Source organism: Phyllostomus hastatus, unplaced genomic scaffold, assembly GCF_019186645.2.
Source record: "Phyllostomus hastatus isolate PE091 unplaced genomic scaffold, TTU_PhHast_1.1 phas_scaffold_78, whole genome shotgun sequence".
In the NCBI taxonomy this organism is placed as follows: Eukaryota; Metazoa; Chordata; class Mammalia; order Chiroptera; family Phyllostomidae; genus Phyllostomus; species Phyllostomus hastatus.
This window is the reverse complement of record NW_025334041.1, coordinates 98,473,911-98,487,916: the sequence shown is the minus strand read 5'-3', so window position 1 is coordinate 98,487,916 and position 14,006 is coordinate 98,473,911. Positions and strand designations below refer to the sequence as shown.

General features: G+C 37.6%; 1 protein-coding gene and 1 non-coding gene across 6 annotated transcripts in view; both read right to left on the bottom strand.

Moving 5' to 3' along the window:
- Window positions 1-14,006, bottom strand: part of MTIF2 (mitochondrial translational initiation factor 2) — a 27,671-nt gene extending 13,665 nt beyond the window's left edge. The window contains exons 1-7 of one of the 5 annotated variants that reach the window (XM_045827936.1): window positions 13,892-13,973; window positions 13,713-13,751; window positions 11,850-12,075; window positions 11,373-11,484; window positions 6,361-6,532; window positions 5,760-5,920; window positions 4,750-4,926 (exon numbers count right to left, since the gene is read on the bottom strand). In XM_045827936.1, coding sequence (XP_045683892.1) covers window positions 4,750-4,926; window positions 5,760-5,920; window positions 6,361-6,532; window positions 11,373-11,484; window positions 11,850-12,068 — 841 coding nt within the window. In that variant the 5' untranslated portion in view covers window positions 12,069-12,075; window positions 13,713-13,751; window positions 13,892-13,973. Of the gene's footprint in view, window positions 1-4,749; window positions 4,927-5,759; window positions 5,921-6,360; window positions 6,533-11,372; window positions 11,485-11,849; window positions 12,076-13,360; window positions 13,600-13,712; window positions 13,752-13,891 lie in introns of those variants that run through there. The other 4 variants (XM_045827933.1, XM_045827934.1, XM_045827937.1 and 1 more) reach the window with 4 other exon arrangements.
- Window positions 4,071-4,200, bottom strand: LOC123812292. The gene has a single exon (XR_006784567.1). It is a non-coding gene; the product is annotated as a small nucleolar RNA SNORA11 (small nucleolar RNA).

The following is a 14,006-nucleotide window of genomic DNA, read 5'->3' as shown; positions in this document are numbered from 1 at the left end:
GACTGTGTTTGATACTAGGGATTCCAAAATGAACTCTCAAGAAGTTAATATTCCAGGGGGACTTCCGGCAAGATGGATGCATAGGTAGACACACCATACCTCCACGCACAACCAAGATTAGAACAACAACAATTTAGAGGCAGAATAACACCCAGAACTGACAGAAAATCTGTCTGAATGGAAGCCCGACAGCCAAGAAGTTGAAGTAGACCCGTTCATCCAGACTGGTAGGAGGGGTGGAGACGAGCAGCCGTGCACAGGTCGCGGCTCAGAGAATAGGGAGAACTGGGCGCATAAGGCAACCTGGAGCGTGTAAGGCATCCGGGGTGTGCAAGATCGCAGCAGGTGAACCCTGAGTACACAAGCGGCAGCTGGCGGACCCAGTGAGGGGTTGATTGTGGACCAGGGCAGAGCACGCAACCCAGGATCCCAGAGAAGGGACTGAGGTCCCAGGAGAATGGAGCTACCACCATTGTTCCCTCCTGCCCTGGCCCCCACATACAATGTCACAATCTAGCAACTGGGGTGCCCAGCCCTGGTGAACACCTAAGGCTCCGCCCCTCACTGTAACAGGAGAGACCAGGCCCCCCCCAAAAAAAGAAGAGAGAGAGAGAGACATGTCTCAAACAGAAGAACAGATCAATGCCCCAGGACTCATCCTTTTGAGCGACCAAGAGATAGCCAATCTATCAGATGCACAGTTCAAAACACTGGTGATCAGGAAGCTCACAGAATTGGTTGATTTTGGGCACAAATTAGATGAAAGGATGCAGGTTACCATAAAAGAGATGAAGGAAGATGCATGGAGAACCAGTAGTAATGGGGAGGAAACTAGGACTCAAAACAATAGAGTGGACCAGAAGGAAGAAAAAAACAACCAAACAGGAAAGAACGGAGAACTAAGAATTCAAAAAAACGAGGAGAAGCTTAGGAACCTCTAGGACATCTTTAAACGTTCCAACATCCGAATTATAGGGGTACCAGAAGGGGAAGAGGAAAAGCAACAGGTTGAACACGTATTTGAACAAATAATAAAGGAGAACTTCCCCATTCTGGCAAAGGAAATAGACTTCCAGGAAATCCAAGAAGCTCAGAGAGCCCCAAAGAAGTTGGACCCAAGAAGAAACACACCAAGGCACATCATAATTACATTAGCCAAGGTAAAAATGAAGGAGAGAATCCTAGAAGCAGCAAGAGATAAGGGGACAGTCACCTACAAAGGAGTTCCCATCAGACTGTCAGCTGATTTCTCAAAAGAGACCTTACAGTCAAGAAGGGGCTGGAAAGAAGTATTCCAAGTCATGAAAGACAAGGACCTATATCCCAGATTACTCTATCAGCAAGAGCTTTCAGCACGTGCTTTGGCCAGAGTGGGGGACCTCCCCCCAGCCATGAGAAGAACCACCACACGACTTTAGCAGAGAACCTTATTACTCAGCAAAGCTTTCATTTAGAATGGGAGGGCAGATAAAATTCTTCTCAGATAAGGTCAAGTTAAAGGAGTTAATCATCACCAAGCCCTTATTTTAGGAAATGTTAAAGGGACTTATCTAAGAAAAGAAGATAAAGAAAAAGCATATATAGTAGAAGGACAGCAAACTCACAATTATTAACAACCACACCTAAAGCAAAACCAAAAGAAACTAAGCAAACAACTAGAACAGGAACAGAACCACAGAAATGGAGATCACATGGAGGGTTAGCAACAGGAGTGGGAGGAGGAGAGAGGGGGAGAGGGGGAAAAGGTATAGAGAATAAGTAGCATAGAATGTAGGTTGAAAATAGATAGGGGGAGGGTAAGAATAGTATGGGAAATGTAGAAGCTAAAGAACTTATGACACATGGACATGACTAAAGGAGGGGATATGGGTGGGAGAGGGTGTACAGGGTGGAGGGGAGTGAAGGGGGGAAAACGGGACAATTGTAATAGCATAATCAATAAAATATTTTTTTAAAAAGAGCTCATACAGAGTGGCCCTGGGCAGAACACAAGTGGTTGCTGACCTTGGCTCACACCACCCAGGAAACCCCAGAGCCTGTGCACCCATTGAACAGCTACAAACCATGTCAGAGCACCACCACCATGCTCTGCACAGCTGATCTTCTACAGAGGGCGAAGGTTGGTGGTCAGTGGTTAAAGTCAGTCCTTGTAGCTGTTTGGCATGAGTGAATCCCTCCCATTGATCTGCTGACAGAAATCAAGGCTGGACTGCAAGAGGAGGGTGTACTCAGTCCACATGGAGGGCACACCTTGAGTATACAGCTTGGGTGATAGGTAAGGCTGTGCCACTGGACCCCCTATAGGACACCTACATTAGGCCAAGACAGGGAGATAAAGCAGCTCTACCTAGTATATAGAAACAAACACAGTGAGACTGCCAAAATGAGCAGACAAAGAAACATGGCCCAAATGAAAGAACAGATCAAAACTCCAGAAAAAAAGAGCAAAAAATGGAGATAAGCAATCTATCAGACACAGATATAAGGATGCTTATAAGGATGGTTATACTGGTTATAAGGATGCTCAAGGAACTTAGCGAGGACCTCAGTAGCATTAAAAAGATCCAGTCAGTAATGAAGGATACACTAATGGCAATAAAGAACAATTTACAGGGTAACAACAGTAGAGTAGATGAAGCTGAGAATCAAATCAATGATTTGGAGCATAAGGAAGCAAAAACAGCCAATCAGAGCAAGAAGAAAAAAGGATCCAAAAAAATGATGATAGTGTAAGCAGTCTCTGGGACAACTCCAAACATTCCAACAAACAGATCATAGATGTGCCAGAAGGAGAAGAGAAAGAGCAAGAAATGGGAAATCTATTTGAAAAAAATAATGAAAGAAAACTTCCCTAAGTCCAGGAAGCACAGAGAGTCCCAAACAAGATGAATGAGAAGAGGCTCACTCCAAGACACATCATAATTAACATGCCAAAGGTCAAATATAAAGAGAGAATCTTAAAAGCAGCAAGAGAAAAGCAGTTTATCACCTACAGGGGAATTCCCATATGACTGTCAGCTGATTTCTCAAAAGAAATTTTGTAGGCTAGAAGGGACTAGCAAGACATACTCAAAGTCATGAAAAGCAGAGACCTAAGCCAAGACTGTTCTACCCAGCAAAGCTATCACTTAGAATTGAAAGGCAGATAAAGAGCTTCCCAGACAAGGAAAAAAACCAAGAGAGTTCATCATCACCAAACCATTAATAAATGAACTATTAAAGGGACTTATTTAAGAAAAAGGAGATCAAAACTATGAACAATAAAATGGCAATAAATACATATCTATCAACAACTGAATCTAAAAAAACTAAGCAAACAAGAACAGAGTCAGAATCATGGATATGAAGAGCATTTTGACAGTTGTCACATGAGAGGGAGGTATAGGGGATGGATGAAGAGGTGAGGGGATTGAGAAGTACAAATAGGTGGTTACAGAATTGCCACGGGGATGTAAAGTACAGTGTAGGAAATGGAGTAGCCAAAGACCTCCCATGAACATGAACAGTAGTGTGGGGATTGTCTGAGAGTGTGAGGGGGTACTGAGCGGGGGCGGGACAAAGGGAGAAAAATTAGACAATTGTTAATAGCATAATCACAGAAGTCACACAGAATTTAAAAAAAACCATGATATGTAGAATTTATCACATATCTTAATAAACTTGAGATCCCTGGCAAACTTATCATTCTCTTCTTTTTGTTATATTCCCTAAAATCATTAGGAACATAGTCCATTCCACAAAGGCAATTTTGAGAAATTAAAAAGGAAAGAGAATCACAATGAAAACTTGAAGACCAGATTCCTAATGCAAACATGTTGCAAATTAACTCTAGTGAAGGGAGATCCTGCCACTCTCTGGGTCTTAGTTTTTATGCTGTGAGATGAAAGAATTGAACTAAATCAGTGATTCTCAACCTTTTTTTTTTCTTACCAAAACCCCTAGGGGAATGTGATACATCCATCAGGTACATTTTCTCAAAAGAACAGCATTTTCACAGTGGGTAGTGACATATCAGAATAAAAATGAATATATGGAATATGTACCTGTGTTACAATTCTTTTTTTTTTTACACATGTAGGGTGCTTGCTCACAGGAAGGGCCCGAGTTCTGTGCCCCTCCACACAATGACCCCGAGTTACTGTTGGGTGTGGTATAAACTGAGGAGCCATTTCTTCAGGCCCCCTGCTCTGAGCACACCCCCTGAGTTACAACTGTTAAATGGAGAAATAAGGGAGAAAATAGCCAAGTAATTTTTCAAAAGTTTCGATTTTATACCTTTGACCAAATAAGAATTTACTTAAAAGTATATGAGAGGATGTTTCTTTTTAGCAGACAAGTCAAGATGATACATGAACAAGGAATAACAGAATTAGAATATCACTACTTTGCAACTTCTAATGAATTTAGGTGATGGGTACATAGGAATTCATTATTCTCTTCTTACTTTCATATTTAATTAAAATTTCCATGATAGAAAGTTATTTTAAAAGTTATTTGAGACTGTTACAGTGTCACACTATGCCAAGTAAATAGTACAGAAAGGGCTGTACTTGTATTCACAAGTCCCAAATTGAACCCTGCTACACTGTTCTTAGTAGTTACGTCTGTGGGAAAAGAATTCAACGGTCTTTGAGCCTTATCCATAGAAGCAGGTGTAATAATGCTGAGATTTCCATGAAGACTAAGTGAGCTACATGTGCAGTGCCGCAGAACAGTGACTCTTGTAAGTCAGACACCGCCACACAGTACCTTGAGCATCTTTGGCATGTTGAATAGATTCTACAGTTTGTTTCATTACTCCATCATCTGCAGCTACAACCAATATAACAATATCAGTGACCTGAGCACCTCTGGCTCTCATTGCTGAGAAAGCAGCATGTCCTGGAGTATCAAGAAAGGTTATCTTTTCCCCAGAAGGCAGAGAGACTGTGGAAACAGAAATCCAAGAACACTAAGGACTCAAATGTATACTTCCTTAATATGAAGGAATATATGTGACATTATCAAACACAATTAATTCTTAAAATAATTTTATTCCTTCCTTTAATCTTAATCAGAACAATACAGATCATAATTTCATAACAAAAAGTGAAAACATACTAGTGAGACCCATAAGGTTTTCTTTGCATGTAATAATTTCAAACCAAAACTCTTCATATTTCTAAAATATAACTACTTTCATAAATGTACCAACTGGCATATATTCAGGAGAGAGAATACAGTGAAGAGTTATGTAGGCAGCCACCCTGCATCAGCAAACATCAGCTGCACAGCTGCCCTCACAACAAAGGCAATTTAGTATACAATTGGTAGCTCAGGATCTGAGTCCAAAAGCCTTGGTTTCAATTCTGGCTTTGCCACTTAGTAGCTGCGTGCCTTGACCAAGTAACTTAACCTAAACAAGTCTCAGCCTTCTTACCTGTAAATAGGAATATTAATACCTACCTAATGGTAGCTATTATTTTTAATTATTATCAGCAACATTATCACAAGCTGGCATTGAAGAATTTAAGTTCATTAAGCCAAACTAAGAATGGGCTAGAATAAAAAGGTAATGTAATTTTCTTCTTATAAAATGTACAAAATGACCTTTATTAATCACCTGCTCTACATTTCATCAGACCAATGGCTTTACTCTTTAGCCTTCACTCTTTAGCCTTCCTTTTACTTTGCATTGGTCTATTTCACACTATGACACTAGCTTTAAGAAATTAATCTGGAGTTCCCAAGCACACTGTTAAGGTAATTTGTGTTCATACCAAGAAAAGCACCAATGTGCTGAGTGATGCCTCCAGCTTCCATTGCTGCCACTTGAGTTTTTCGCAGTTTGTCAAGTAGTGTCGTTTTCCCATGATCAACATGGCCCATTATTGTAACAACTGGGGACCTTGGGATTAATGAAGCTGGATCTGCCTGGGGCCTAAAATTAACAACAAAGGAGTTTAATTTCTTAAACATCACAACAGTTGATAGCCAGTGAACTAATTTGCAGTTATCTCTGTGAACTACCATTAATGATAAAAACCAACCTTCAGCTTTGATTAGACATCATCTTTTCTTCTTCTATACATACAATTTAGAACAAAATACATGACTACCTACCTACAGTTGGCATCTTCATAATAATGAGCAGAAGTTAATAATTTTTTTAAGTTCAGGATCAATATACATACTTGGAAAACTAGGAAAAATAACCCTTAGAGTTTCATAATAACCTGAACATATTGATGCTTTAAGTACTTCAAAGAAAAGTTTAATGTGATTTTAACTGCAAAAAATATTTTTAAGGCAACTCTTTCCACTAAAAAGTGTGAGTAAAACTATGTGGACTCCTTCCCCCACTATATGGTTATGTTTTACCTTCTCACAGCATCTTTATTTTCTCTGACTTTGTCCTGTTTTAATTTGCTCCATTTTAACTTCATCCCTGCCTTCTTTATTACTTCTTTGATCCAGACTTCATCTAAGTGTGAGTCTGCTTCTAGTGAATCTATGTCGATAGAAGTGTTCATTAAAGCTTCATATATATAATCTGGGTGGAATAAGATAAGAAAGTGACCTCTATTAATAAATGTCCACATAAACAGTACACTCATCAGAGGAATAACTATATAAGCTATCTATTTCTCTAATGCTAACAAATCACAAAGAAACTAAAAAGAAAAGAAACTAAAAAGAGAACGTGTTATATTTAAAATATAACATATTCATATAAATTGGAGTCTCTGCATATTCATAACTATTTGAAATATTTATGTACTTTATGAACCATCTGAACCATCAGAAAAACATTAAATTGCCATGTTGTATATTGTATAGTTTATCATAGCCTAGTTCTTTGAAGACCTGTAGTTGCATATGTCATACATTACAAATGTGTGTATATATACAGAAGATTCTTGTTCTTTGTAGTAGTTATGTTCTATAAAATCTTCACAAACACTGAATTAGCAAATACTAAACCACTGCTCTTAGGGGAAATACAGGGTTAGTTTTCTTTAGCCTCTAGTCACAAAATTTTCATCAGCCAATCAATACATTCCTTGTTTTAAGTGTTTCTGTTTAAAGACACGTTATTTATTTATTTACTTATTTTATTTTAATTGTTGTTCAAGTACAGTTTTCTGCCTTTTACCCCCACCCCAGCCCACCCCCAGCCCTCCCCACTTCCTTCCCATTTTCACCCCCCTTTGTTATTATCCATGTGTCTTTTATTAAAGGCATGTTATTTAATATACTATATTGTTGATTCATTAGCCCTGAACTCAAAGCCAACAGCACTATAAATTAATATCAGAACAAAACTTATCTAAACATGTATTTTCTTTTAAAAATTTTTATTTATTTACCTTTAGAGAGAGAGGAAAAGAGGGATTAAGAGAGGGAGAGGAACATTGATGTGTAAGAGATATGTCTATTGGTTGCCTCCTGCACACACCCAACTGGAAACCTGGCCTGCAACCCAGGCAGGTGCCCTTGACTGAGAATCAAACCAGTGACCTTTCAGTTCACAGGCCAGTGCTCAATCCACTGAGATACACTAGCCAGGGCTAAACATGCATTTTCTCTGTACAGCACATTACAGCCTTCCTGTAGGTAGTAACACTAAAAACATGTGGCACTAAATGAACCACAAAAATGACACTTGTTTACAGTCTGAGAGCTGAAACAAGAAGGCAGAAGGCATGAAACTTAGCTAGGAAAGTATGACTGGGCAACTCAAAATTTTCACCCCTCTGCACATGTTGAGCAATGCCTGCAAAAGCACTGTGAGTATTGATTTTGGGGCTGCAGATACATTTTAGAGTGTGCCAATGCAGAATACCCAAATAATGACAATCAACTGTATGTATATACACACCCATACACAATATCTCACTATGCACACATGTAATTAATTTATGTGTATTATTTATTCAGGGTCCAAAACACCTTAAAATATATGAAAAATATTTACTTGTTCTTTTGCATTTCATTTAATGTGCTTTGTTTTAATTTCAGTCATATATCCCTGTGGATGAAAAATTAATGTACAGTGAATTGGGTGCTGGCCTGCAAACCAACCAAAGGGTCACTGGTTCAATTCCCAGTCGGGTAACATTGCCTAGGTTGTGGGCCAGGTCCCCGGTGAGGGGCCTGTGAGAGGCAACCACACATTGATGTTTCTCTCCCTCTATTTCTGCCTCCCCCTCTCTAAAAAAATAAATAAATAAAATCCTTAAATTTTTTTTAAAATTAACATACCTATTATGATAATGAAATAAGTAGTTTTGTTTCCAGACTTTCAATCATCTTATAAATATATGTATTTTGAAAGAAAGATAGGGAATAAAACATCCTCAAAAACACAAAACATAAAAGAACATCGTATTCAGTAGTGTGCTGATACATGTTTACTCACAAGGCTTCCCCATCCCCAGAAAAAAATTCCTGCACTGGTCAAATAGCTCAGTTGGTTAGAGTGTCATCTGTATATGCCAAGGTTGTGGATTCAGTCTCCCATCAGTTTCCCAGAGCACATACAAGAATTCACCAATGCTTCGGGTGGTAAAGACACAACACAATATACAGGTGATGTATTGTAGAACTGTATATCTGAAACCTGTAATAATTTTATTAACCAATGTCACCCCAATAAATTCAATTATAAAACAAACAGAAAAGAATCAACTAATGAATGCATAAATCAGTAGAACAATAAATCAATGTTTCTCCCTTCCTCTCTCTCTCAAGTCAATAAATATTTTAAACATTTCCTGATTTATGGCATTTCCTAATTTCTATGGTGCAAATACCATGGTTAACTTCAAGTTACCAACAGGAAATCACTGAACCCAGAGACAGGAAGAGATGTGCACACTATTATTTACTATTTCTAATATATAGATAGGTAAAATATGCATGAATAAGCTCAAAAACATAGATAATAAAGTGCAGTAAAATAATTAGGAAGTGAAGAGTTTTGATGAATGTTTATTACATTTGTTTATGATTTAATTTTTTAAAGATTCTATTTATTTATTTTTAGACAGAGGGGAAGGCAGAGAGAAAGAGAGGGAGAAAAACATCAATGTGTGGTTGTCCCTTATGTGCCCCCAACTGGGGACCTGGCCTGCAAACCAGGCATGGACTCTGACTGGGAATCAAACCAGTGACCCTTTGGTTCTCAGGCCAGTGCTCAATTCACTGAGCCACACCAGCCAGGGCTGATTTAATTTTTTTAAATGGTTGCATTTAACAACTAGCTCCCATAATCCTCTTAATTTAGTGACTGGCTCACAAAGGGGTGCAAATAACTCCACAATAATGCAAGAAACCCTTTCCTATATATCTCCCTACCACATCCCTTCCCAAGAAAACACATTTTAAGACCAATACAATTCAAATTTTCTATATGGATACACTCTCAGAAAGTAATAAAACTCTTTTTAAAAAGAAAGATTATGAGTACAATTCTATTTCTAATAATACTAAAAATCCCTAATAATCCAGTAACTATAGTTTTCCAATATGTTTTGCTATACTTCTAAGAGGTAGCTTGAACATAGGGATCTTTTTCTCTATATATCAAGTGCATATAGTATTGACATATTATTTTATCTTTATCCAAGACTTGAATAAATATTTACATGTAGAAAAGTGCCCAAAGCATTTCAACAAGAAATATTACATGAAGTTATTTTAATTGAGCCAGGGGAAGAAAAAAATGTACTCATACTGATAATATAGTAGTTAAAATATCCACCACATAAATACTATCTTTAATTAAAAAGTTATGTGAATATAATATTAAATAAGCTTCAAGTGTATCAGTTTGGGTTTATAGCATTGATCAGCAGAATTAAATTTATAGTTTAATTATTCTATTTATTTAGTGATATAAAGGAATTATTATGGTTAGGGGGTGTGTGTGGTAATGTTTAAAAAAATCCTCATCTTTTATCAATAGTCACAGAAGTACTTATACATTAAATGATATATTAATCATTGTTGTCATTGGCTTAAACATACATTGTGCTTATTATTATATTATTTCTGCTTCCAAATATGTATAAAAATTGCCAAAAATGAAGTTTTAAAATCAAGCTTATTATTACTATTATTTATAAAGTCATACCAATACAGATTTCCATGGAAAAATTCTGAATGATATGACTATATCTGTTTGTTCTCTTAATGTTTTTTGGTTGTCAAATGGTTGCCAAATGCAACCACAAAGTTATTAGCACACAAGACTGGGTTCTCATTTTCTGGTTTTTGTGAGGATGCACATGCACAATGAATGGTAACAACTTCAGGTAGAAAACATTAAAATTCTAGTTCTGCTGTAGTTTACAAAATGACAATTCTTGAGAGATAATGTGGTCTGTGAATAAGAAGAGCATGGGCTCTGAAGCCATACTCCCAGGGTTCAAATCCTGGCTCTACCACATACTAGCTGCAAAATCCTGGGCAATTATTTATCTTCTCTATGCCTCAGTTTCTCAACAAATAAATACATATAACAATCATACCTACATCTAGTACATTGTGAGAATAATAGAGTTAATAAATACAAAGTATTAGTACATAGTAAGAGACCAATAAATATGAATTATTATTTTTTTCCAAAGCTCTGATTCACTTGTTACTTTATTTTGCTACAATTATGAGCTAGTTCTTGTTCATTGAAAGTTATTTTATTTTTTAGATTTTTTCTTTTTTTAATTAAATTCATTGGGATGACATTGGTTAATAAGACTGTGTAGGTTTCAAGTGTACATTTCTGTGATACTGTATATTGCATTGTGTGCCCACCACCCAAAGTCAGATCATCTTCTGTCAGTTTATAATGAAAACTCAAATTTTGTTCCCATAATCCTAAATTGGTAATAAACACATAAATGGTGCAATAAAGGAACAAAAAATTGACAAAGATGCTATATATTTATAAATAAAAAGAGTATTATTAAAAGTTGCAATTAATACTATAAATTTTTTTTGCTGGCATTACAGATACTGTCAAAATTTGAAAAACGAAAATCATACAATTATAGAAAAACAGAGGGAAAGTAAATGAATATAAATATGGTTCCTCAGTCCAAAAACATTCTTTGGACTTAATCTAATATCCCATACAATTTCTGAGAAAGAAAGGTTAGTTCAGATAAGAAAATCATTTCTACTTTTATTAGAAGCAAAATCTTGAGGAACTATATTTGGCAAAGAACCAAGAATTAGATTTCGTGACAAAAAGTGAAAACTATTGGAATGACTTAACAACTCTTTAAATTGCCAGTCTAATTTTTATCTTTGAATGCTTTAGTCTCATTGCAAATAAAATACCAGGTATCCTATGTTTCCATTTCTTCTTATAAAATCATGTGGCTCACCTATGTCCTTCTCCATTGCTGTAGCCAGCTCCTCGACAGTCATTCCAATCCATGCCTCCACCTCCTTTTTAGATTTTGGTGAAGATAACTGAGATTTCCGTGATCTTTCTTCCTATCAAAAATTCAGAATACATGGAGAAGAAAAACCTTTAAGTGACAATTTATATTTATTCTGGAATATCTACCACAGGTTCTATTTCTACCAGTTAACACTGCCATAAACAGTTAAGTCTCAGACTAAAATTAAAAGTCAGCATTCTCAATTTACTGTTATACACCAATTTCCAAGTAATCAAATTCATCAGCATTGCCAAACAACTAACTAGAACTTCCCTTCTTCACAAAGATGTATTGCCTGGAGTGTAGCATTATGGAATAAAGATTTTATGAATGACGAAATACTCAAAATGAACTTCTACTCATAGCTCTAGGCACTTTCATGTCAGACCAAATATTGCAGTAATGATATAAACCTACCTTCTTTGTTACTAGAAGCCTATATTGAGATAAAGCAGCCCCAAGCAGCATGTCTGTTTGCCAGGGCCGGGTGTACTGATGAGCTGCCCATCCTGGGTAAGCAGATGAAAACACACGCCTCCACTGTGCTAATGTTCTTCTTTGACCGAGGCTATGCAGTTGTCTACAAACAGTGTGAAATCGCAGCAAATTCTCCAACTTTAGCATCTTCTGGTTCATGCTTCTCCTAGGAAAAAAGTTTTAAAGTAGCATTTTGGTTAATACTTAAATCAAGTTAGTGGATATTAATTGGATATCTACTACATGGAAAGCAAAGCACTAGAGTTACAGTGAATAAAACCACATTCCTGCCCTGAAAGAGCTCATAGTCTAGTTGGAGTTGGGATTCCATACTAACCACTCTCCAGACATCATCATTGTTAATGTTCTTACCATGATAACAGAAAATACAATAAAAACTTATAAAAGGCTCTTTTTTCACTCTTGAAAAACATCAACTAACAAATCAAAAATAGAGTGATTTTCCTAAAATGCAAGTTTGAACTCATCAGCTCTCTGCTAAGCACCCACCAATGCCCTCCAAAAACCACCAGTTTAATGAACAACTTCAAAACATGCTATATAAAAAGATTTATTTATCTGCCCTCTGTTGACCTCACTTCATCTTGTTCTTATACTCTTACAGTCCCCTCACTCCTACCTCCCAGGCTTTTGTTATTCTTACCCACCTCTAATCTCCAAAGGTTTGTCATCTAATTTTGAACCTTTGTATAAGCTCTCCCCTACGTAGAACAGTCTTTCAATGTTCACCATTTTTCCCTCTTCCGCACTGCCCAAAGATATTTTAGAGAGGAAAGAAGGCACCCAATAATATATCCATTAAATAATGCCTTTTGCATATCATTTTTGTACTAAAAGAAGTTACTGAGAGAACACTGCAACAGAATTCAATAGTATTGTTTAGAACTGTGTATAGTTCTTTTCCTCCTTGAGTCTTCTGTTCCTTCTGCTTCCAAGACTGCATTTCTACAGGTTTGCTTTTCAGTTTTTAAGAACAGGAACAACTAAAATAATGTAAGAAGTACATGTTTTCTCCTCAGCAAACATTTCCTGAGCACCGGCTTCCAGGCAGTGTGTTTGAGGTTTCTGATTCAGAATTTAATAAGCCAAGGTCCCTTCCTTCAGAGTTCACTGCCTGTAAAGTGTTCCAGTATGATCCTCAGGCACATTAAACACCTTTAAACACCTCAAGAATGACACATTTAAAAATTTTTATTTAGGTACAAGTCTCTGGACTAAGAACTAAGCAGTGCTCAGGAAGCAAAGGATTCCTTAGGGAGGTAAATAGTTTTAATGAGTCTTAAACCAGATTTGACAAAGACACACATTAATGGAGTAGGAGGAGAGGCCCTACGTGGAGATTAACCAAAACACAGATATGTAATTAATGCGGGAATTAGAAAAACATTGAGGGCAATCATCCAAATGTCAAAACTGGAAGGCACCCTTACTTGCTACTAACTCGAGCCCTTCATTTTACAGAAAAGTACAATAGAGCCCAGAGAGCTCAAAAAAACTTCTTCAACGGCATACCGCCAGTCCATGGCAGGCAGGACTAGAACCAGGCTTTCGACACCCAATTCGGTGTTCTCTCGCCGCGAGGACATTCTCAGAATCTGAAGGATGTTGGAAATACTAGTTGCAATGGTGGAAACGTCTGAATAGAGCAGTTGGAAGCCTTGGAACTTATCTTAAAGGTAAAAAGAAGTCACTGTAGAAGAAGTACGGGTGTGGGGTGCCTTCGTCTGGAGCCCGAACCCAGAAAGCCTCGGGTTCAAGGGAGGCTGGGACTGGGGTCCGCACCTGCCCCAGCGCTTCTGGTCGCATGCAGCTTTGGTAAGCCTAAAGAAGGGTCATGCAGGGAGTAAACGCATCGTGGAAAAGCCTCCGAAATCGCAATGTTTATGATTTGTGCTACTGACACTTAGGGCCAAACAATATATGCCACCCGGGACGACACCCGGCCGAGGGACCCCACTCACTCAGCTCCTACATAAAGCCCGTAGTGTCTGGATTCTGAGACTGGGCAGAAATCACCTTCCGGACAAGGGAGAACTGACGGTCGGGTCAGTACGTCTCGGAAAAGGTCCCCACCCG